The following is a 24,715-nucleotide window of genomic DNA, read 5'->3' on the forward strand; positions in this document are numbered from 1 at the left end:
TGCTGTGATGTAAGGATCATTAATTAGCAAAAACAACTGTCAAAACCAAACAAAAAGGTAAATGAATAAAAAACAAGCAGATCCACTGAATCAATCAGGAAGTCACCTACAAAATTGTAGTTAACTTCGGTAGCTATGCTCGAGAGGGCAAAGATAAGTTTAGTCTCTGGTAATGATTAACACTGGAATTTGATGCAAGGTTTTTGGCTGAATCAGTCTCAGAAGGTGATGAGCTGCACAGAAGTGGCTTGAAGTGCAAAATTCCCACAGAGTAGAGTTGGGTCATCAAGTTGAACCTGAATCCACGGCCATCAAAATGTGTGAAACTTCAAGCAATTACAACAGCTGACAAGTTATGGAGATGGTTCAAGGTTGATGATCAGAGCCAAAGCATGGAACGTGGCAGGCCTGAGGCATGGTTAAAGGGATAGCAGGTTCTATTTGAAACAAAAAGAAGATGGAAAGAGGCCACTCATGTGGATCTTTGTAATACGAGGCCATGTCCCATTGGAACAGAAATCATTAGGACTATTTAGGGTAGGGCCACGAATGGTTTGCATATGGTTGGCCTTGTCTTTAGTGGCACGGGGAATAGAAAATGATGTGGCGGGATGTTGCTGAGACTAACTACCAGTCCATCCATCACCTTTAGTTTTTCTCAATGATCAGCCCTACGTGGTACAGACATGAACAGATATTGGTCCCATAGAGACCTACGACAAAGGGACTTCTGCCGCAGCCCCCTGGTGAGGCTCGTTAACACTGGAAACAGTTTGAAGTTACTTGCATTCCAGATCCTAGCAGCGTGGCCTCAAAGTTCAGGATCGAATGGCCTTTGTGGGTCAGAGCCACTGCTTATAAACACTCAAGGAAAAAAACACACTGAATGGAATGAGGTCACAAATAGTTATAAAAGAATGAGGTTAATTCAAGCATTTCCATCCCACGCTGTGCGCTGTTCTCAGTAGCCGGTTTGTTGGACAATCGATGGATTGATGTCTTTGTGGCTGCTTCATGTAAATGTTTTGCGATGCTGAAAGCTCCTCCTCAGGGTTGACAGTGAGCACCTTTTATTCTCCCACATTGTCTCTCTTATGTGGAAAGTTACATTTACAGCCGAAGTTTTTGTCACATTGAGAGCACGGGTCATTTTCTTTCACGTTGTGGGTTCTCTCTTATTGAATGAAACTGAATCTCCAGCAGACCCTTCCCTGGCATTTAGAACAATTACAAGGATTTTTCCAGGTAAGTTCTCACAGGTTGAGCGGGACCAGATTTCCAACTGAAACTTTTCCAGCACTCAGAGAGCTAAGAAAGTTTTTCCCCAGTGTGAGTTCTCTCATGTCTAGTGAGAGTTGTTTTCAATCTGAAGCTTTTGTGGCATTCAGGGCACTGATATGGTTTATGCCCAGTGTGGGTCCTTTCATGCACAGTAAGGTTGGATTTCTGACCAAAGCTTTTTTGGCATTCAGAGCACTGATACTGTTTGAGCCCAGTATGGATTCTCTCATGTAGAGTTAAACCGGATTTGTGATAGAAACCTTTTTGGCATTCAGAGCACTGATACCGTTTATGCCCAGTGTGGGTTGTTTCATGTACAGTAAGGTTGTATTTCTGACTGAAGCTTTTTTGGCATTCAGAGCACTGATACTGTTTGAGCCCAGTATGGATTCTCTCATGTAGAGTTAAACCGGATTTGTGATAGAAACCTTTTTGGCATTCAGAGCACTGATACCGTTTATGCCCAGTGTGGGTTGTTTCATGTACAGTAAGGTTGTATTTCTGACTGAAGCTTTTACAGCATTCAGAGCACTGATAAGGTTTTTGTCCAGTGTGGGTCCTTTCATGTGCAGTAAGGCTGGATTTATGACTGAAGCTTTTACAGCATTCAGAGCACTGATAAGGTTTTTGCCCAGTGTGAGTTCTCTCATGGTGAGTGAGAATTATTTTCCGACTAAAGCTTTTCTGGCATTTAGAGCACTGATAGGGTTTGAGCCCAGTATGGATTCTCTCATGTTGAGTTAAACCAGATTTGTGATAGAAACCTTTTTGGCATTCAGAACACTGATACGGTTTCTGCCCAGTGTGGGTTCTTTCATGTGCAGTAAGGCTGGATTTATGACTGAAGCTTTTATAGCATTCAGAGCACTGATAAGGTTTTTGTCCAGTGTGGGTTCTTTCATGTGCAGTAAGGCTGGATTTATGACTGAAGCTTTTATAGCATTCAGAGCACTGATAAGGTTTTTGTCCAGTGTGGGTTCTTTCATGTGCAGAAAGTCTGGATTTACGATTGAAGCTTTTCTGGCACTCAGAGCACTGATAAGGTTTTTGGCCAGTGTGAGTTCCCTGATGGTGAATCAGACTGCAACTAAAACTGAAGCTTTTTTGGCATGTGGAGCACTGATACGGTTTATGCCCAGTGTGGGTTCTTTCATGTGAAGTGAGATTGGATTTGGTACTGAAGCTTTTACAGCATTCAGAGCACTGATACGGTTTAAGCCCAGTGTGTGTTCTTTCATGTACCGTAAGGCTGGATTTGTGATTGAAGACTTTCTGGCATTCGGGACACTGATAGGGTTTGCGTCCAACAATAGTTTTCTCATGTTTAGTGAGGTGGGATTGATGACTAAAGCTGTTCTCACATTCATTGCTCTTATTAGAGTTGTTTGTTTCTCCAAGTTGGGTTTGTTCCTGGGTACATGCCATCTTAAGACTAAATTTGATTTCTGATTGTGTACTTGTTTATGTTACAACTCAGCATTAACTTCTAAAATACATTTCAGATGCTCTTCTTAACATATGTATTTTAACTAATGATAGTTTTTACCTGGAGATCATTTTCCTACCTTTAAAGGCACCTATCTAACTTGTCTTATTAACTTTCACTGAGGAGCCCCTTGTATTGATTAAGAGACCTCTCATGGATTCATTTTCACCAAGTTATGCCTGGGTGAATTCTCTCAAGTTTAATTAGTCTCATTTAGTGATTCTAGTTTGATCACATTTGATTTAGGAGTTTTAAAAGCACTGGTAAGGTCTTTGGGCTTTAGTGTTTGACTGTTAGGTATGTTTTTTCATACAAGTAATGACAGATGCTTAGGGCATGCCAGGGTGGGTTATGAATTATCAATAGCGTAACATTGGCCCCTTTTATACTTCCTGTGCCAGTATATGCTTTTTTGCTCAGTGACTAAGACAGGCACATGATCCACTTTGGAGTTACAGGACCCTTTGAAACCACTCGGATCAACCCAAGAGACAGAGCTGGTGGGGGAAAATCTTCCTATATTGGAAATGGTAAGCTAGCCTCTTTGGTGAATTGACATCTGAGAAAGCGTATTTACAATGAGTTTTAAACAACCTTTTCTCTGCTCTCATCTTCAGGAGACAGAGACAAAAGCTTGCTCTTGTAAACCGAGGATATTAGTCTTTTTGGCGGTTCTGTCACATCACAACACGTCTACGGATGCTGATCTGTTGTGGAGGGTTTGCGTCTCCAAAGCATTTCTCATAAACCATCAAACAGAATTTACAACACTGAGTATTCCCATGCGCACTGCGTGGGCATCAATTGTGGCCAATGTTCTCCTCAATCTCAGTTACTGACACTTGGTAAACATTTATGGTCATTTTACTTTAGGGATTTGACAACTTTCACATTCACCAGTTTCTTCCGCTCCAACATCCTCACCATTCCTGGTACATAGAATGTGTTTCTTCTCAAGAGCTCAAGAATGTTTTAACTTTCCTTGTGTTTCTCTAAATTTAAACCTTCTTTTTTCTGTTCATGCTTCAGTCACCTGTAGAAACGGAGTCAGAAATTGTAAATGAACACAAAGAAAAAATATTTATGACCTTATACTTTGCACAAAGAATATATTGACAAAAACAAGCCAGGAAATCAGTTGAGTATCATTTCTGATAGTGGTGAAACAGCTCGGGGACACTGTAAATCTGGAGCTTCGGATCACTGGAGCTCATGGATGTGAGAGAAAACGTAATTACTATTATGCCACTGTAGACTGACGCTGTGTCCAGTTATCTCAGTGGAATTCACTATTTCAAATTGTGCGGATGATAAGGACTTACTTGGTGCCCTGAACTCATCACACTCCTCCGACAGAACCCAGGCACTGCAACACCTGAAAAAGAGAAAAAAACAGCACAACAGTAAAGGAAACAAAAAAGGGTCTAGAAAAGAAAAACACAAAACAGAAGAAAGAGATAAAAGGCTATCTTCCACTCTCACCACATGTTCCTGCGCAGGATACTGTGCAGCAGATGCTTGTAAACCCATAAGTTAATTCTAAAGACAGTGCCCCCAAGGTCAGCACTAGGTGCAGCTCCACCGGTTGCATCACCCTAAAGCAAGCCTTGTGTGCATGTGTCTTCACACACATATACTGTGTCTCTTGCTTGTAGTAGATAAGACAGAAAAGGATAGTTTAGGAATACATAAAGAGATGGAAGTTAGATCAAGAGAGAAAAGACGCCGAAAGAACAGTCAGAGGGGGGAGAGTATCACGTGGTGTAGAGGAGGAGACAAATGTGCCAATAGTTAAGGAACTGCTGGGCAAAACTGACCTAAAAAGGAATCGGACCTGCACTACACCCCCAACATTTCCAGGAGGAATGTGGCTCCATCATATTATTATCAGAAGTTTGATAACAACAAGAATAGTGTACAGAATGAGTCAAATGTTGAAGAGACAAAAAAAACTGAGATCAAGAAAGGGAATAGAGAAAGAAGAAACAGGGGAAAAGGAAACTTAAGAGTTATAGGAATCCTTACCTGATAGTTATATCATATTTTGTTCTTCCAAGGGTGGCAGCCACGCTGCACTGCCTGGTCATCCCGGAATACCTTGAAAGGAAGTAAAGAAATAGTTTTGCATCAGACGACTATCACACTTCATCACATTTTACAAATAACCGTCCTGAACTTACAACACAAAAGAATCGCTTGTTCTCTGGAGGCCATTGTGAAGAAAATATGGGTATGAATAAATACTTTTTTGATTCACCAAGAACCATGATCCCTTGCTGGAAAAGGTCTCTGTGAATATGGAGTGCACCCACAGTCTCAGAGAACAAACCCCAACAACACAGTCCACTTCTTCATAACCCCCATCTTTCCATTTATAGACCATGAAACTTGCAAATCAAAACAATCTGGTTTGCAAAGGTATGTTAAAGTCCTTGAACATAATTCTGCCCACACTTCATAAATCAACCAGACTCTTATATTTATTCAAACCATGCTCTCTGAGCAACTGCAATTCAAGGTCAAACTGATACAGAGTTTGATTGCCAAGCAATGGAAGTAACAAAGCATCAATGTGTTGGCGCTTTTTATCTATAACTTATCTGAAGGGATGATGCGGAGGGTCAGCATAAATAAATCCTTCACGAGACAAAGCTTGGAACATTGAAATGTTTAGATCTCCATTGAAGACAACAAAGCAGCAGCAGCCTATACAACCTGATATAGGCCCGCTGCTCTCAACATTACAATGTCCTAATACACAGCCTCTGCCTCTCTGAAATATATGGATTGGACAGGAGAAGGCAGAAGATAGAACCTGTAGCAGGGCACACAGGAGCCTCCCCCCTTCCTCCTCCCGTAGCTCGCAGTGTCACTGGCATCTCGGGAAGGAGGGGGGGTTCTGCTCATCTCCCGTATCTCCCGACTCACCTGAATGATGAAAACCAGTTTAGCCAAGCCCAGGGAAAACCAGGGGCTGACTTCAGCCTCCTTTCACAGCGATTGCTGTGATTGTTCAACAATTAACCCCTGTAGTCCTGCATGCAGGTGTTAACTGTTCAACATTCACGCTTACAGCAGTTCGGAGTACCGGAGGAGTTTCAACCCCCTGGGTCTCTGGGACACCGTTGTTTTATTAAGTAACACATTCCCATTCTGCCCTCATAGGTCAAAAAGTGTAATGACCTTATAGTCAGCCATAGCAGGCAATACTGCCCAATAAAGGACCGTTCCCTTGGTTAAGACACTTGCCTTTGGAGCTACAACAAGCTACAAAGCTATATTAAAGGTTTCAAATAATTACTGAAGGCATAAACATGGTTACTCAATCAGAGAAATAATTATCATAATATTTGCAGGAGGATCACATAAAGGTAACCTCTAAAGTATATCAAAAGACAGACTCAGAAATAGCTCTAGCTGTAAAGTCAATAGACAAACCACCACAACAAATGTGTGCTAAGAAATAAGAAAACTTTTTTTATAATATCAAATAGCAAACTGACTAGAACCTGCTCATGTAATGTGGGTCTTTTTGCTTACTTCTGTTCTGTGTGTATGGTTACATATAATTTTTTCTTTTTATTCAGACCATCAGTTTTCAGGTGTTATTTATCAGTAGGATTGGAGATTAAAACTGATGGGTCTTTAAATATTCTCCCTAGGACCCCCTCTCTCTCCCTCTCCGGGAGTTGAGTAATGTGTGATTACATCCCAGTCTGTGCCATCTGATTCATGTTCCAGTTTCCCAGGTTCCTGCAAACATTGCAAGGATCATTGTTGTGCCTTGTGTTATCTCCTTGCCTGCTGCTCAGCCAGTATGAATGTGATGTCTGTGTGGAATGTTGAATGCTGGATGACAGAGTGAGTAGAATGTTAGTGTGCCTGGTGTGGATGTGGAATGACAGTTGATGAGAGAGGGCTGAGCAGTGACCATCCTGTTCCTGGTGGGGTTTCCTCCTGTTCATCTTACTTGAAATAAAGAGCTTCAAGCAACTACTTGACTATCCATCATTTCATTCACTACATTTTGGCGACGTTTGAAGAACTGACAGCGTGCAACATACTATTTACAAGCGAATTAAGGTACCTTCAATCTAAAGAGAAGAATTCAATTAAGGTAAAGGACTTTTACATTTCTATACTTTTGTTATGCTACCTGGCACTCCGAAACCCCACCAGTGACCCCGAAATCGGTCGCCCTAAACTCTCATAAGTGCCAGATCTAGCTCAAGGTCACAAACCCAATGAGAATTGTTTGACCTTTAAATTAAAAGTACTGTTAAGGAAAATGCCTAACGAGTAAATTTGAAAAGACTATTTAAAGTCAAGTACTGTTATGACACTCGCTTACTTGCTTCCAAGAAGAGGGGAAAAACGAGTGGTTTTCATTTAAAATTCAGTTGTGAGGAAGTCTGAGAGGAAGAAATTTTAAAATTGTCCAAAATACAGTTTGCTGCAAAGAGGAAAAACGAGTCTTTCCTATTTAAAAAACGGGTGATTTCCTTTAATAATTCTATCGTGTGGAAGTCTGAAGTTAATTTGGTAACATTAGATGACATTACTTTCCAACTGCCAACTGCCTTGATCTTTGCACACGGAGAGCTCCTTCCACGGTGAAGCCATCCTGGTTATGATGACGTATGAGAATCTTTGCCTGCGTCTGGTCGTAAGGGGTACGTTAAACGCCATGACGATCCTTGCCAGACATCTTGTTGTTCGTGTCCATGGTAACGCCAACCATCTTGAAGACGGAGCCCATGTTGCGTCACTCCTGACTAACGCGGCTGTAAAGCGCGTTCTTCTGACGCCCTGCCCGCGCTGGAAATTAACAGGTCATAATCTTCTAGCACGCTTCTGTCTTCACGTGTCATCATGTCTTCACACTTCCATTACAAGCTCCCCGCTTCCATTTCAAGCTTGCTCTGACAAAAGAGAACGAACACATTTGGGACATGGTGAGAGAAGCGCAAGCGTTACTATAGGAAGTCTCAATATTGCCGGTTTCTGTCACGCTGAGCACAGTGACTTCTTTGATCGTGGGCCTCTCGGGTCTTGGAGTGTCGCAGGAAGCACAGACGAGACAAAATTATCCTTGTTAGTGGAACAATGATTACAGAGTAATAGTTTGTTCTATGACTCAGGTGAAACGTATGTTCTTCGTGCTATTTGATTGATTTTGGAATACTTTAGTTAAGGTCCTACTGCCATCTTCTGGATTAAGTTGGTACTCAATTTGTTTTTAACTCCTTGAATGTCCATGTTACATGGAGCTCATATTTTTATCTGCTTATATGTAGTGCTTTAAGGATTTCAGCGAATAAGACAGTAAGGCTTTAGTTATTGATACAGCTATTTGATTAAGACTGTTTTGTTTTAATTATTTATACAGCAATTAATTTAAGTCTGCTTTACGTGACGTTTTCCATGCAACAATTTCTGTTAGTAAGATTGCAGTGATGTTTAAATAATTTATACAGCAATTTATGTAGGTGTTGTATTTTAAATAATTCATACAGCAATCTAGTAGGTTTTCTGTTCTACATTTGTGATTACTTATACAGATATTTAGTAAGTCTGTTTGTTTTGATGATTTATACAGCTCTTCAAATTAGTCTGTATTACGTTTATGCTTCATACAGTAATTTAAATAAGTCTGTTTTACGTTTAATGCTTCATACAGCAATCCAAGTAAGTCTGTGTTACTTTCAATGCTTTGTACAGCGATTCAAGTCTGTATTACTTTCAATGCTTGGTACAGCAATTCGAGTAAGTCTGTATTACTTTCAATGCTTTATACAGCTACTGGTACTTTAAGATTAGAGATTATTTTTCTTTGGGTTGTTCAGAGCTGGTCTCTATACATATTCAGTGTGGGGTGTGCGCGCGCCCTTTCCGCTGTTTTTACCCTACGTAATCTTTGTACTTAGCATCAGCTTTACCTTTTATTTATCCGCACTCACTTCTATTGTGCTGTGCCTACTCTGCAGTGGTTATTCTTTACATTTTGGTATTATTGCATTTTGCAATTTTAATGTTCCAAGGGAAGGGGATGTGTTTAGCTATATTTGCTTAGTTTCTCGGTTTCTCTTTTGCACTCTTTCCTTGCTGCTTATCTTTTACTCAGTCTTTCTTTCTCCTATCTTTGATTTTCTGGTCTTTTTGTAAATACATATATATTGCAAGTCTTATCATATATATTGCCTTTTATATTGCTATGTATTATATTATTGTGTTTTATTTCCATTGAAGAAAAGGGGATATGTTGTGCCTTGTGTTATCTCCTTGCCTGCTGCTCAGCCAGTATGAATGTGATGTCTGTGTGGAATGTTGAATGCTGGATGACAGAGTGAGTAGAATGTTAGTGTGCCTGGTGTGGATGTGGAATGACAGTTGATGAGAGAGGGCTGAGCAGTGACCATCCTGTTCCTGGTGGGGTTTCCTCCTGTTCATCTTACTTGAAATAAAGAGCTTCAAGCAACTACCTGACTATCCATCATTTCATTCACTACAATCATGTCTTATTCTGCACATTATTAGTGTTTAAAGTATTTAAATTGCCACTGTCAGTGAAACCTACATCCTGAGCAGGGCCGGACTGGCCGTAACGGGCTTCCAGTGGTTCCCCGGGAGGCTGGAAGAGTGGGGGCTGATTCTTCAATGCTGGGAAACATACTTCTTACTGTTGGCTGGTTTTGCTCTGGTGCTGCTATATCGCCCCCAGCAACAAAAGAGACAGGGAGCTGGTCCGTCAAAATTGTCAGGCCTGGTTAGGGTTCCCGGTCCGTCCCTGACCCAGAAGAACAACATTTCCTCTTTGCACATACTGAACATCATTACTCTGCACACCAACGCCGTGCATATCCAAATTCACACCAGCAACAAACCCAGAAGCAAAACGAGAATACAATCGGTGAGAACCACTTTTGTCACCCTTCTGGATAATTTTTGACTGAGCCATCATTATTATTATTTTGATCTTCTTCTGCTTAGTAACACAATTGTCACTAGAGTACTTTGGTTACAACAAAATCTCATCCAGAATATTAGTCTGCAGCCCCTCACATTAAGCACTAACATCTGGATGCATAGCTAAAAGATGCGCCCTCTTTTACCCGGTCTTCGACTTTGCAATATTGTCTGTAAATCTGAATTAATTTCTTGTATATATAATAAAGTATTTTTAGGCGCTTCACTCTGTGGCTCTTCAATTGGCCAGTTTACAAGCAACTTACACTCATTCCACAAATCTCTTGGGACAACAATTAACAAACTTAAACTCAGCTCTCGACCACCCCGCATGGACGAACAGGCCTCATCTCCACTGCATCCCTCCTGGAGAGGCCCCACCTCCTTTGAACCACCCAAACACAGGACAGGCCTCACCTCATCTGCACCCATGGAGAGGCCTCACTTCCTCTGCACCCCTGGACAGGCCTCACCCCCTCTGCACCCCTGGACAGGCCTCACCCCCTCTGCACCCCTGGACAGGCCTCACCCCCTCTGCACCCCTGGACAGGCCTCACCTCTTCTGCACCCCTGGACAGGCCTCACCCCCTCTGCACCCCTGGACAGGCCTCACCCCCTCTGCACCCCTGGACAGGCCTCACCCCCTCTGCACCCCTGGACAGGCCTCACCTCTTCTGCACCCCTGGACAGGCCTCACCCCCTCTGCACCCCTGGACAGGCCTCACCCCCTCTGCACCCCTGGACAGGCCTCACCCCCTCTGCACCCCTGGACAGGCCTCACCTCTTCTGCACCCCTGGACAGGCCTCACTTCCTCTGCACCCCTGGACAGGCCTCACCTCCTCTGACCCCTGGAGAGGCCTCACCTCCTCGGACCCCTGGACAGGCCTCGCCTCCTCTGCACCCCTGGACAGGCCTCGCCTCCTCTGCACCCCTGGACAGGTCTCACCTCCTCTGACCCCTGACAGGCCTCACCTCCTCTGACCCCTGACAGGCCTCGCCTCCTCTGCACCCCTGGACAGGCCTCGCCTCCTCTGCACCCCTGGACAGGTCTCACCTCCTCTGACCCCTGACAGGCCTCACCTCCTCTGCACCCCTGGACAGGCCTCACCTCCTCTGCATCCCTGGACAGGCCTCACCTCCTCTGCCCCTCCTCTGGACAGGCCTCTCCTCCTATGCCTCCTGGACAGGTCTCTCCTCCTCTTCCCCCCTGGACAGGCCTCAACTTCTCTGCCACTCCTCTGGACAGGCCTCTTCTCCTCTGCCCCCCTGGACATGCCTCATCTCCTCTGACCCCTGGACAGGCCTCTCCTCCTCTACCCCTCCTCTGGACAGGCCTCTCCTCCCCTGCACCTCTGGACAGGCCTCTCCTCCTCTGCACCCTTGGACAGGCCTCTCAGTGAAGGATTCTCATTAAGGACAGAGGAGCCCTGAGTTCATTTCACACCATACAGCGCCTCTGACTCCGCCCTGAGCCTCGGGGCGCTATCCACAGGCCCTGAAGAGAGACACTGCTGCCCTGGACCTGCCCAGAGGCGCCCCCCGGTGGCAGGACTGTGGCTCGGACCGAGGCGCTTTAATACCACACACCAGACACGAGGAGCTACACACGAGGCACGTGTTCATCACTCAGAATGAGGGAAATGAGGGAAATGTCCTGATCCATTTCCATCTTTCAGCCCCGGGGCCTGGTTCGGGTGATGCTGCTGTCCCTCCTGCCCTCCCCCAACACCCCTCAATGATCCGTCCCCAAAAAGTGACTTTTAACCATGAAATGTCCTCTCCGGAGGGGGCAGATCTCTGGGGTATTTCTGACTTGTGGTGATGATTGTGTCTTGTGCAGCTGACACTGCACCCCACTGTACCCCACTCCTCATATCTGTCCCTCTGGGGGTGTTATACTGTGTGTATCTCTTCTTGTCACAAGTTGTGATAATAAATGTTTAATCCGAGGCGCCTTGGCTCCCCCCCCCCTCGTTCACGCTTTATAAAGATCCTAAAATAAAGACAGAATAATCCCTTCCCTGGGCGACTGCTGCTGCCTCCCCCTGGGGACCCCTGTAGAAGGATAGGAGGGGCCCCTCTGCTTCTCCATATGGGAGGGGCCCCTCTGCTTCTCCATATGGGAGGGGCGCCTCTGCTTCTGCTTATAGGAGGGGCCCCTCTGCTTCTGGGAGGGGCCCCTCTGCTTCTCTATCTGGGGTGGGAGGTAGAAATTAGATGGATGGAAAGAGAGGAAGAGGAGGGGGAGGCTGGTATATCTTAAGGATTGTGAGGGCCCTGGACCAAACATTTTGGGGCCCCTGCTCAGACCAGTTGTGGGTTCCTGATCCAATCAGACTGCTCCAGACTCTAAAGTGTGTCCAATGACCCAGCAGCAGCTCACTGACACTGCGCACAATCCCTGCCACCCACCTGTGATACAAATATATGAAAACAAACTGTGTTTAAAAACCATTAAAGTTCATCAGGGCAGGGCTGTGTGGAGAACAGAGCCAGGTCTATCAGGGGCCCCTAAAAGGCCGGGCCCGAGCCCACTTTGCCAAGGCGGTCAGAGATGGAGGAAAGAAGTGGAGATGGATGGATGGGTGGGTAGATGTGTCAGTGGGTGGATGGATGGGTGAAATGGATGTGTCAGGGTGGATGGATGAGTAGATGGATGGATGGTTAGATGGATGGGTCAGTGGCTGTGTGGGTGGGTGGATGGATGGTTGGGTGGGTGGATGGATGGGTGGGTGGATGGATGGATGTGTCGGTGGGTGGATGGATGGTTGGGTGGATGGATGTGTGAATGGAAGTGTCAGTGGGTGGTTGGATGGTTGGGTGGGTGGATCGATGGGTTGGTGGATTGGTGGGTAGATGGATGGATGGTGGATGGGTGGGTGGATGGGCGGATGGATGTGTGTTGGTGGATGGATGGGTGAGTGGATGGATGTGTGGGTGGATGGATGGGTAGATGGATGGATGGATTGATGGGTGAAAGTCTGATGAGGAAAAATAAGTGCCAGCCCCGAAAAAGAGAGTGCTGAAGGGTCCCACCTCCGACCACCGCCTCAAACTAAGCTCTAATCTACATCTTACCGCTTGCTTGACAAATGAAAGAATTTTGGGCCATCAGGTGGGGTGAGGGGAAGAAAATCAGACAGGAAGGAGAAGTGAGGTAATATGAATTTTTATGATCAATTGTGTCCCCTATCGTAGACCCCAACGGCTCCATGTACGAGCTTCAAGTACATGTATGTTCCCTCCACAACCAGCTATGAAGACGCAAATACATTTGCGTCCAACGTTAATGTGTCCTCTTTCAGATCCACCATGAATGGATCGATAATTCCGTTCCTAAGTATGCCGTGCCACCGTCTTTACATGGTGCACTTTCACGTTTTCCTGGCTCTGGCGAGCTAGGCCCTGATTTCTGCAATCGAGCCCTTTCTGCCTTCTGTGTCTGAAATCTGCTCCTGCATCCGTGACCCTTGCCTTACTCCCTGTGCGGCGAGCTGTGCCCGGCTCGGCCTGCTTGCCTGCCAAAGACTGTATTTTGCCTTCAAGTTATCTGCTCCGCTCCTCGAAAATACATTCCTGTCTAGTGATCTAGGTAAACATCCCCTCAGCTGCAGAGCAAAGGGCCCGGCCTTTCTGTCTCCGTGCAAGTAATTCATTGCTCTCGTTACCATGGTAGGCCCATGGCCCCTCGCATTACACGTAGACACATATATGCACGCACTACAGTCAGTATAGAATAGCCTCTGCCCGAGAGACTTTTCCTTCTAGATAATACAGTTCCCCAAACATTAGATACCAGATATGATTTGGGATTAGGTTGTTCTGACACTCCAGACTTCTGTCTCCTCATGTAGAGCTAAATGTCAAGTCCCCTTCACCCTCCAGTTCCACGTCAATCACACGTCATGATGTCTGCGCGCGCATCTAGCTATATCATTCTGCTGACACTGCAGGATTCCTCTATGGATCAACCCACTTGTGACACTTTCCTGTGACGTTTCTAGCACACACCTCCGTGTACGCCCTCGTGCACGCCTTCTGTTACGCACATGTGTTCTTATCTTTCCTATCTCAGCTGTTACGCCTTCTGTATCCATTACCATTATATGCATTTACTATATATATTGTGCACTGTTAATAAAGTATTGTCTGTCCCTTCCTGAACCTTCATGGTAATGGAACATGATAACCTGGTTCGAACCAATTCCATTTATGGAATAAAACCCCTATAAACCTCAGATGCCACGGACTCTGCCTCTCATTTTTGACTGAGTTATTTAATTGTATTTTACCGCATAAATTCCACATAGGTAATTTTCATTTTACCACATAATTGGCGCCCGAATAGGGACTCCTCCCCCACCTTACGCGCCGGCGGTGCGTTGCAGGCCTAGCCCCCTGCCACAGCCGTGACGGACAACTACGCGTACCCGCAGGATTTCCTGTATCTCCCTCAGGCCAACAGAGGTGACTGAGGCTGCGATCGACACCCAGACGAGGCGGTGAGGAGTGCGGAGGGTCCCGACCAGAGCCCAGCCGAGAGAGCAAGGTCCGAGGTGTTCAGAGGCCCACCAGTTCCGAAGTATCTGCGAGTCGAGTCGAGTCCAGTCCGGTCCAGTCCAGTATCGAGTTTCCGAGGCCTTCCGTTCCGTGCTTCCCGGTGAGTACCGTTGCTGGGGACGCATCTAGACGGGTGCATTAATTTGTGTCCGGTCAAGACGGGTTTGGGTACACAGACCTGGTCTGCACTGTTTAGCAGTGTATCTGTACTGTTTAGCAGTATATCAAGTATCCAGTTATCTAGTTATTATCCGTTCCGAAATATTTTAATGTGGTTTTAAATGTTGTGGTATGAGTGATTGTTTGATCTTCATTGTTGTGTTTATTGTATTAGTTGTGTTCAAATTCGAGTAGGTATCAAGTATCAAATATCCAGGTTCAAAATGCCGCTGTTTTCTAAACTAAGACAGATAGGAACTAGAAAAGGGATACTCGAGGAAGCTATTCCCATCCCACCCAGGGACACTCCCGGTTATTTTATGTACCACAAACACGGCTTAGACGCTGTATTATTTCTCGACTTGTGGACGAATTACACCAAAGACTTAGCAGAGAATCAGAGATGGCCCGTTACAGGGACATGGGATGCCGAGTGCATCATGAGAGTAGAAGAAGCGTTGTGGAAAAAGAAAGCCAGACAGTCACAGAAAGATGCCATTGAGCTATGGCGTAAAGAATCACACAGAAGGACAGAGAAAGAACTCAGAAAAACGGAGAAAAGTAGAGAGGATTCTGAAAAAGCCAAAGAAAAAGAACTACTAGAAGAAGGAGAACGAGTTAGGATGGAACAACACGATAGACGAAGTAACGCTATTAGGACAGGATTGTTTCCAGTCCTGGCCGAGGGCCTGCCCAAGGCGACCCCGGAAATCCCAAAAGATCTGCCCCCTCCATTGGTCCCGACTAAATTACGTCACAAGACCGCAGCAGATATTTTTCTTTCCTCCTATTTAGACGACGTAGCTCCCGAATATACTAATGTCCCACCAGTACCTATACCACCCCCTGATCGTCGGATTCCAGGGCCGCAACAGCTTACCCCTCCCGGTCGGCTTCCTCCACCCTTACCTGTACCCCCTATTAATCCGCTTAATCCTTTTGGGCCTGACACGGCCCTACAGACAGACGATGCTCAAGCCTCCGCTACAGGAGGTGCATTAGGAGGTTACCAGACCCCGCCACCAGTACACCGATTAACAGTTAGAGAACTAGCAATGCAACGTACTCCGAAACCAATTACAGTTGAAAAACTTAAAGAGTATCTTACAGACTGTAGATATGATCCAATACCAGGCAAGAGCGGTCTCATGTTGTTAGCCTCAATACGTATAAGACGTGCCGCAAACTTTTTAGTTCTATTTCCAGGAATGATAGATCATCTAGACAGGATATATTTTTTCGTTCAGACTGGGAAAGGTCCGGAATGTATTCACGAAGCTATGGCACATCAGAAAGTAGACACTCAAGGTATAATATTAAGATTCCTCATAAACTGTTTCATAAGAGAATGAGACCGGCCTGGTGTAAATAAAGAAGAGATGGAGGTATTAACAACATGGGGTCAGAATATTGCAGACGGAAAGCATGATAAACAGAAATGTATAGATGCCATATACAGAAAAATACGTAAAGAAATAATAGTGTTTCATGAAAGAGAAAAAGCTGAAGGGGAGGCAGACGTGAATAAATCCTCAGAGGAGGAGGAGCTAGAAGAACATACAGAAACAATAGCATATGTAGGAAAGGGTAGACCCTTTAATAAAACGTTACGTCCAGAGAGCAGGAAACTTTTTCACTCTGCTATGTCAAATCCGAAAACTCCTGAACAGCTATTCCAGGCTACCGATAAAATACTTCAAGAACGAATGGGGTACCATGTACTCAATTCCATGGATGAACAAGAATTAGCCCGGTCAGCAGTACAATGGGCTGACAATTCCAACACTTATAATGATGACGCATTAGCACAGACATTTTTGAATCTTTCCCCAGACGAACAGCAACTAGCTGGTATGTACATGATACAACACCTCTTGACGTTATATAAGAGCCAACATTCTGATCCAGGTCCCCTACCCGATGTATTAATAGAGTTACTCATGAATAAATGGAGAGGCCTGGGTACTGATTTAATTAAAGTAATTTTAGAACATCGACACAGATATAGTGCCTTTCTGAACCCACAGTTTGTTCCAGCCCCATCCGCCGAAAGAAAAATGTTTTACATAGACAGACAGAACCCCTTGCGAGAAGTACATCCAATTAGGAATAACGATAACACCCTTACACGTGTATTTGTATACACGCCCATAACTAAAATGGAATTATTGGAAATGAAGAAAATAGTACCTAGTCATGATAAAGACCCTGCAGGTTTTCACCGTGAAATAAAAGACATGTTACTCATGGGAGATTATACCTATCCTGACATTATGAAAATATTGAAAGTATTATTACCAGCTGGTATTTACGAAAAACTCAAGGAAAAAGAATGGGAGGTGGGAGACCAAAAGATTGATTGGACTGTATTGGAAACAGAAGAAAACAGTCGTACCCCAGGTTTAGGTCTTGGGGACAAAACTAAAGCGCTACCAGGATTATTAGTACAGGTTTTACCACGATTGTTAGCAACTAAAAAGGAGGACTGGGATGCGATCTCAGCCTGCAAACAGAAACCTGATGAAGACACTAGTGATTTTTATTCCCGATTTGAGAAATGTTTTATTATTAATAGTGGTCTTAAACCAAGTAACGAGTCATACCCACACCTTTTTGTATCCAAACTAGTCGAGAATTCACTGCCTCAGGTTAAGAACCGTGTAGTGAAAGTCGAGAGCTCATGGCAAGCTAATTCGCCTTCCCAAATGTTACAAATGTTACAGTACCACCAGAATAGAATCAGGGAAGAACACAATCACGAACAAAGGTGTATGAAAGACACGAAAATGAAAATGTTAGTTGCTCAGTCAGTTCCAGCAGATGGTCATAAAAAGGGCCAATCACAGTCCAGTAATTCAGCAACTCCTGTTAAAGGGACATGCAACTATTGTAAACAGCCAGGTCATTATATAAACGATTGTGCAGTTTTAAAACACAACATAGCTACAGGTAAAACCAAAGAGAGACCGCGTCCTCCTAGACAGGACCAGGTCCAACAATCGGTTCCACAAAATGTACAGCCTATGCATGCTCCACAACAGACAGTACAGACTGTAGCGGTACCACAGCCACAACCCATTGCCGCAACACAACACACAACACAGCAGATGTACCAGTATGCCCAGACCGACTACCCCGATTATCAGCGATACACATGAAACAGCCTAGAGAGGGAGGTTGGCCTGCCTCTTATTGAGGTTCCTGTAGATCAAGAGGGTCCTTACGTACATAGTCAGGTATTAGGGAAAGATAGAAAGTTTTTGATTGACACAGGGGCAAGCAGGACAACTATTAGTCAGAACGAGGTTCCAGGGGCACCCCTCTCAGGCACACAGAATGTTTCCCTTGGATTTTCAGGAAAGCCTATTGTAAATGAAGTATCGAAACCAGTTCCCCTTGAAGTTGGTCTGTTGTCCCATATTACAGATCTATTACTCACGAAATCATGTCCGGAAAACTTATTGGGAATTAAGACTCTGAAAGCTCTAGGAGCTGTCATTTGTTGTTCTCCGGAAGGAGTAAGATTGTTTCTGCGTGACTTTAAAGGTCACTATGTGTTGAGAGATATTGATCCCAGATTACAGAATGTTCCTGCACATTTATGGGCACAAGGCCCCACTGATGTAGGTTGTATGCACATCACTCCATATCGAGTTACACTCAAGCCAGGAGTAGTACTACCACGTATCCGACAATACAAGTTACCACCAGATGCTGTAGTGGCTTTACTGAAAATCATTGACGAGCTCATAGCACAAGGAGTGGTTGTCGAAACCGACTCGAATCTATGTAATTCCCCTATCATTCCAATTCTTAAACGCACTGATCCAAATGCACCCCCGGTTTATCGATTAGTTATCGATTTACGAGAATTGAACAAATGCATTGTACCACAATACCCTGTGGTTCCATACATTTCATCCCTATTGACTGCCATTGATTCTGAAGCGACGTTCTTTACTGTAATTGACCTCAAGAACGCCTTCTTTAGTGTTCCTATTGATCCGGAAAGCCAATACCTCTTCGGATTCTGTTTAAATGGACGAAGTTTCAAATTTGCACGCGCACCTCAAGGATTCACAGAAAGCCCCAGCATCTACAGTCAAGGGCTAAAACGACAACTTGATAGTATTCATTTGCCACCGAACACTGCCCTACTACAGTACGTCGATGATTTATTGATCACCGCCCGTAGCGAACCTGAATGTGAACATGCGTCACTGACAGTTTTGCTCTTCTTGGCGGACAAGGGACACAAGGTGTCTCCTTCGAAGCTACAATTCTGTGCTCAGCAAGTGGTGTACCTTGGGCACTTGCTGAACAAGTGGGGTAGGCAGCTTACACCTGAACGCATACAGTTAATTGCACATCTTCCGCAACCCAAGACACAGAAAGAAGTACGAGCCTTTATTGGACTCACTTCTTATTGCAGACAATGGATTCCACAATATGCATTTCTAGCAAAGCCACTCATTCAGTTGACAACACAGGAGGCAGCGTCTTCGACTGTCCTCCCTTGGACTCAGGAACATACACAAGCCTTTGACGAATTAAAGAAAGCCTTATGTCAAGCACCAGTTCTAGCGACACCATGTTACAGCAAGCCTTTTACACTTTTTGTCACAGAACGTGGAGGTACTGCATTGTCAGTCCTCACCCAGGATCAAGCAGGTTCACACAAACCGTGTGCTTATTTTTCTAGTACATTGGATCCAGTAGCCCAGGCTTTGCCTGCGTGCTTAAAGTCAGTTGCAGCAACAGCTCTAGCAATCAGACAAAGTGACAGCATAGTATTAGGACACCAATTGACAGTACAAGTTCCACATTCCGTGGAAGTTCTTTTGAATAGGACACAGACCCAACATTTGACTATAGCACGACTGACAGGTTATGAATTGACATTGTTTCAGCCACACATAGAAATCAGACGCTGCAATACACTGAATCCTGCTACACTTTTGCCATTAAATGAGATAGACCCTTTTGCACATGATTGTGTTGAAGTCATTACCATTACGACTAAACCCAGACAAGACTTGACAGATATCGCATTACCAGATCCAGACCTGACACTTTATGTGGATGGTTCATGTATGAGAACAAGTACAGGAGAGCTAGTGGCCGCTTATGCAGTCACAACGGAAACTGAAGTTATAGAAACACATCGTATTGACACCCTGTCAGCTCAAGCAGCAGAGCTCATCGCTCTGACCCAAGCCTGTATTCAAGCCAAGAATAAGAAAGTTAACATATATACAGATTCCCGTTATGCCTTCGGAGTTGTACACGACTTCGGAGTCCTCTGGCAAGAGAGAGGTTTCTTGACTTCTCACGGTGCCAAAATCCAGCACGGACCCCTCATTCAAGCTCTGTTAGAAGCAATACATTTGCCTACAGCGATATCCATCATGAAATGCAAAGCACATACGAAAGTTACAAATACCATTTCCCAGGGTAACGACCTGGCGGATCGAACAGCCAAGCATACAGCTCAGACTCATACTCACTCAACTGATATGACAAAGACAGTAGTTCTGACACCGACACAGTGCATGACAGTTAGGGATCCTGCCCTAGATGTAATTGATATACAGACACATGCTACACCAGACGAAATCAGGAAATGGACTGAACTAGGAGGGATCCAGACAGAACAGGGATGGATGACGAAGGGAAAAGCCACATGGTTTCTCCCCGACTCTATGGTTCAAGTTATCATTAATACAGCACATAGTCCTGCACATCTAGGAGAAAAAGCCATGTTAGACAGTATTCAAAACCTTTGGTTCAATAAGCATTTACGAGCAGCAGCAAAACAGAAAGTGCGTACTTGCATGATCTGTTGTCAGTTCAACCCAGGTAAAGGCATTCCCGTAGAGCAAGGTGGATTTCATCCTCCCGATCACCCTTTTGAAGTCCTCCAGATGGATTATATCCAGATGGAACGTTGTCGAGGATTCAAGTATGTCCTCGTAGTTGTATGTGCACTCTCCCGATGGACAGAAGCATATCCAGTTCCAGACTACACTGCTCCGACCACTGCCAGGCAGTTGGTTCGTGAATTCTTCCCCAGGTATGGGTTGCCCCGAATCGTGTACTCAGATAATGGGCAGCCATTCTCGTCCGAGCTCATGAAGCAGGTATCACTCCTGCTAGGATATCAGTGGAAGTTCCATTGTGTCCGACATCCCGAAGCAGCAGGTCTCGTAGAGAGACATAATCAGACCCTGAAAACACGCCTTGCAAAAATATGTAGAGAGAAGGGAGTTGATTGGATTGTAGCTTTACCAGTAGCACTTTTCTACATGAGAATGGTAGCTCACTCAAGAACAGGGCTATCCCCGTACGAGATGGTCTTCGGTAGGCCACCGAATATGTGGGGGACGCCTCTGCCTCGTACAATCACAGATGTTGACTGTAATATGCTGACAGATTACCTTGCCTCCTTGATGTCTGCACTACAATCATGTCGTTCACAGGTAGCTGCAGCCTTTCCCGACAACACCGAGGTGAAGCCACACGAGGTTATTCCAGGAGAACATGTGCTCATAAGGAATTTCGATAGAAGTCCGCTGGAGCCCCGCTGGCAGGAGCCGAAGCTTGTTCTGTTGACGACGAGGACCGCGGTCAAGGTCGAGGGCCGCAAGGGCTGGCTCCACTCAAGCCACGTCAAAAAATTCCATGGACTGCCTCCAAAACCAGACTCTCAGCCCGGCCCCATTTCAGAGACTAAACTCATTCCAGAGACTGATACTAAACTCCCACTTCGTGAGAAAACTCCCCAAGAGGAGTATAAACAAAAATTGAGGTCTAGCAAGTCAGACAGTTTAATTGTTTAAGTCCTCCCCTAGGTGAAGCGGTTAGACAGGTTCTTGACATGTACAAGTTAGATCCAAATAGAGAGAGAGATAGACTGAAACAGATCAAGAAACATGAATATTGTAAATCTCTCCGTAGTCACTGCATTGTGACATTATTGATTTTGTTTTTTCTAAGTCTTGTGATTATTGTTGCCAGTATATTGTTACACTTGTATTTTCCTATTTTCACACGTGCACATTCTTCCTCAAATGACACTGCCGAGCATACTTTCAGTGAACTGCCCCCGCACGAGTTATCCTACAGACTTGCGCTGCGTAACAATACATTCATTAGTATGTTACATCATTCCCATCAGACCAACAATGCTACCAATTGCTGGATATGTGGCCGACTCCCTCCCTATCAGAAGTACAAGGGAGTTCTGCCCCTCTTTCCGTACCCGTTCACACACAATGGTTCATGTGGTGCATGGTTTAGTTTAATAAATTCTTTGGATTCTGATTCCGTAGTTTACCAGGGCAATATGGTATGGGGAAACCTGAATACAGTTTTGCATAAAGTATGTTTCCCTGACAAGGAGGGTCTTCCCCAAAGGACAGGGACTGATCTAGAAAACGAAGTATATGGATTAGGTAATTTTACACTTAACCTCATGATTCTGAATGTCCAGTCTGAAACCGAACCAGCCTTGCCCGCTATGTCAGTATTACCAGTAAAAGGTGAATTATGTGTCAGAAAAAATGGTTCAGTACACCTAGGCCATAGCCAATGTACTACTGTGATTGAATTCAGTGATAAGGGCAAGTCCACATTTAAAGCTTCCCGTCATTCCTATTTCATTTGTGGTCATACAGCATATATACGCTTACCTCTAGATTGGGATGGTACTTGTTACATTGCATTCCTTCTACCGCCTGTATTCCTAGCCCCACCTGATTATCATAGGAACTCCCATCTAGTACACACCAGACCCCCGAGAGATCTCCCGATTGTCGACTACACTGAAACGGCATGGGAGCAGTAAACAGACTTCAATAAAGGTTTCTTTCCATATTTAGGTGCTATTTTTAACAGCAAACTGATACGCAAATTAACAAGAACCCTCGAGGCTGTAGTGAATGAAACTACTTCCGCCCTAGGTAACTTAACAGAGGAGCAGTCTGCTATGCGGATTGTTGTCCTTCAAAATCGTCTTGTTCTTGACGTCATCCTGGCCGATAGGGGCGGAGCTTGTAGAGTCATCGGATCGAGTTGTTGTGTTTTCATTCCAGAAAACACACCATCAGTATATAGAGCCATTACCCGTCTCCATAAGATTGCAAGTCTGATACACCAGAATCCAGGCACCTGGACTTGGTCCAGTTGGTTCTGGAGCGTGTTGTCAGCCTGGGGTTGGAAAGTCCTATCCTTCCTTGGTATAACCCTTCTCATGGTATTCAGTTGTTGCCTATGTTTCCAATGTGGGCCAGCGATTTGCGGCTTGTGCGCCACATCATGTTTTCCTCATCCAAGTCCACGTACAAAATCCCGCCTGAAAAAGGAAGAGCAAATGATGTTACATGAACAAATTGATGGATTAATGAGGATTGATATATCATGAAGGGTCCGTAGGGGACAAGGAGGGAATGAGGTAATATGAATTTTTATGATCAATTGTGTCCCCTATCGTAGACCCCAACGGCTCCATGTACGAGCTTCAAGTACATGTATGTTCCCTCCACAACCAGCTATGAAGACGCAAATACATTTGCGTCCAACGTTAATGTGTCCTCTTTCAGATCCACCATGAATGGATCGATAATTCCGTTCCTAAGTATGCCGTGCCACCGTCTTTACATGGTGCACTTTCACGTTTTCCTGGCTCTGGCGAGCTAGGCCCTGATTTCTGCAATCGAGCCCTTTCTGCCTTCTGTGTCTGAAATCTGCTCCTGCATTCGTGACCCTTGCCTTACTCCCTGTGCAGCGAGCTGTGCCCGGCTCGGCCTGCTTGCCTGCCAAAGACTGTATTTTGCCTTCAAGTTAGCTGCTCCGCTCCTCGAAAATACATTCCTGTCTAGTGATCTAGGTAAACATCCCCTCAGCTGCAGAGCAAAGGGCCCGGCCTTTCTGTCTCCGTGCAAGTAATTCATTGCTCTCGTTACCATGGTAGGCCCATGGCCCCTCGCATTACACGGACACATATATGCACGCACTACAGTCAGTATAGAATAGCCTCTGCCCGAGAGACTTTTCCTTCTAGATAATACAGTTCCCCAAACATTAGATACCAGATATGATTTGGGATTAGGTTGTTCTGACACTCCAGACTTCTGTCTCCTCATGTAGAGCTAAATGTCAAGTCCCCTTCACCCTCCAGTTCCACGTCAATCACACGTCATGATGTCTGCGCGCGCATCTAGCTATATCATTCTGCTGACACTGCAGGATTCCTCTATGGATCCACCCACTTGTGACACTTTCCTGTGACGTTTCTAGCACACACCTCCGTGTACGCCCTCGTGCACGCCTTCTGTTACGCACATGTGTTCTTATCTTTCCTCTCTCAGCTGTTACGCCTTCTGTATCCATTACCATTATATGCATTTACTATATATATTGTGCACTGTTAATAAAGCATTGTCTGTCCCTTCCTGAACCTTCATGGTAATGGAACATGATAACCTGGTTCGAACCAATTCCATTTATGGAATAAAACCCCTATAAACCTCAGATGCCACGGACTCTGCCTCTCATTTTTGACTGAGTTATTTAATTGTATTTTACCGCATAAATTCCGCATAGGTAATTTTCATTTTACCACATAATAATGAAAGAAAAGAAAACACGAAAAAGAGAATGCTTGAGGAAGAAAATACACGCAAGTCACTCCATGACCACATCTCCTCGACCCATCTCTGTGGACTTCTGATACAGCGAATGTCTTCGTCTTAGCTGTTGCTTCTTGCTCAAACGCTATGGTGGTCTCATGATCCAAGGGGGGGGGGGGGGGGGTGGGGGGGGTAATCAGGTCTGGCTCATTGTGGTCTCATGATCCTACAGGTGGGGGTAATCAGGTCTGGCTCATGGTGGCCTCATGATCCTACGGGAGGGGGGTATTCAGGTCTGGCTCATGTTGGTCTCATGATCCTACGGGTGGTCTGGCTCATGGTGGTCTCATGATCCTACGGGTGGTCTGGCTCATGGTGGTCTCATGATCCTACCGGTGGTCTGGCTCATGGTGGTCTCATGATCCTACGGGTGATCTGGCTCTTTCGTCCAAACATCTTGTGTCCGTGTAGATGTGGCCAAAGAATGTGATCTCTTCTTTTTCTAGTTCACGCTCGACTGGATTCAGTCAATCCAACGCCTTCCTGCTGGGGGTCTCTCCTCCTCCGTCGGGAAGCCCAGAGACTCTGGGCCTAATTTATGAGGTTTTGGGTAGGGCAGCAACACAAGGAATC

The 24,715-nt window shown here is 45.0% G+C and overlaps 1 protein-coding gene and 1 long non-coding RNA gene across 2 annotated transcripts in view; both read right to left on the reverse strand.

Annotated features, from left to right (window-relative positions):
- Positions 1 to 1,271: 1,271 nt before the first annotated feature.
- LOC144805776 (uncharacterized) lies at positions 1,272 to 2,971 on the reverse strand. The gene has a single exon (XM_078672264.1). It carries the CDS (start codon positions 2,704 to 2,706, stop codon positions 1,309 to 1,311), a length of 1,398 nt encoding a protein of 465 aa, XP_078528390.1. The 5' UTR covers positions 2,707 to 2,971; the 3' UTR covers positions 1,272 to 1,308.
- Positions 2,972 to 4,087: 1,116 nt separating this feature from the next.
- Positions 4,088 to 24,715, reverse strand: part of LOC144805783 (uncharacterized) — a 92,340-nt gene continuing 71,712 nt past the window's right edge. The window contains exons 3-4 of the long non-coding RNA XR_013605598.1: positions 4,793 to 4,864; positions 4,088 to 4,142 (exon numbers count right to left, since the gene is read on the reverse strand). This is a non-coding gene — a long non-coding RNA (uncharacterized LOC144805783). The remainder of the gene's footprint in view (positions 4,143 to 4,792; positions 4,865 to 24,715) is intronic.

This window comes from Lissotriton helveticus (genome assembly GCF_964261635.1).
Source record: "Lissotriton helveticus chromosome 1_1 unlocalized genomic scaffold, aLisHel1.1 SUPER_1_unloc_24, whole genome shotgun sequence".
Lineage (NCBI taxonomy): Eukaryota > Metazoa > Chordata > Amphibia > Caudata > Salamandridae > Lissotriton > Lissotriton helveticus.

Bases quoted from the DNA above. Each gene is read 5' to 3' on its own strand.
- LOC144805776 (XM_078672264.1), bottom strand. From the start codon at position 2,706: ATGGCATGTACCCAGGAACAAACCCAACTTGGAGAAACAAACAACTCT.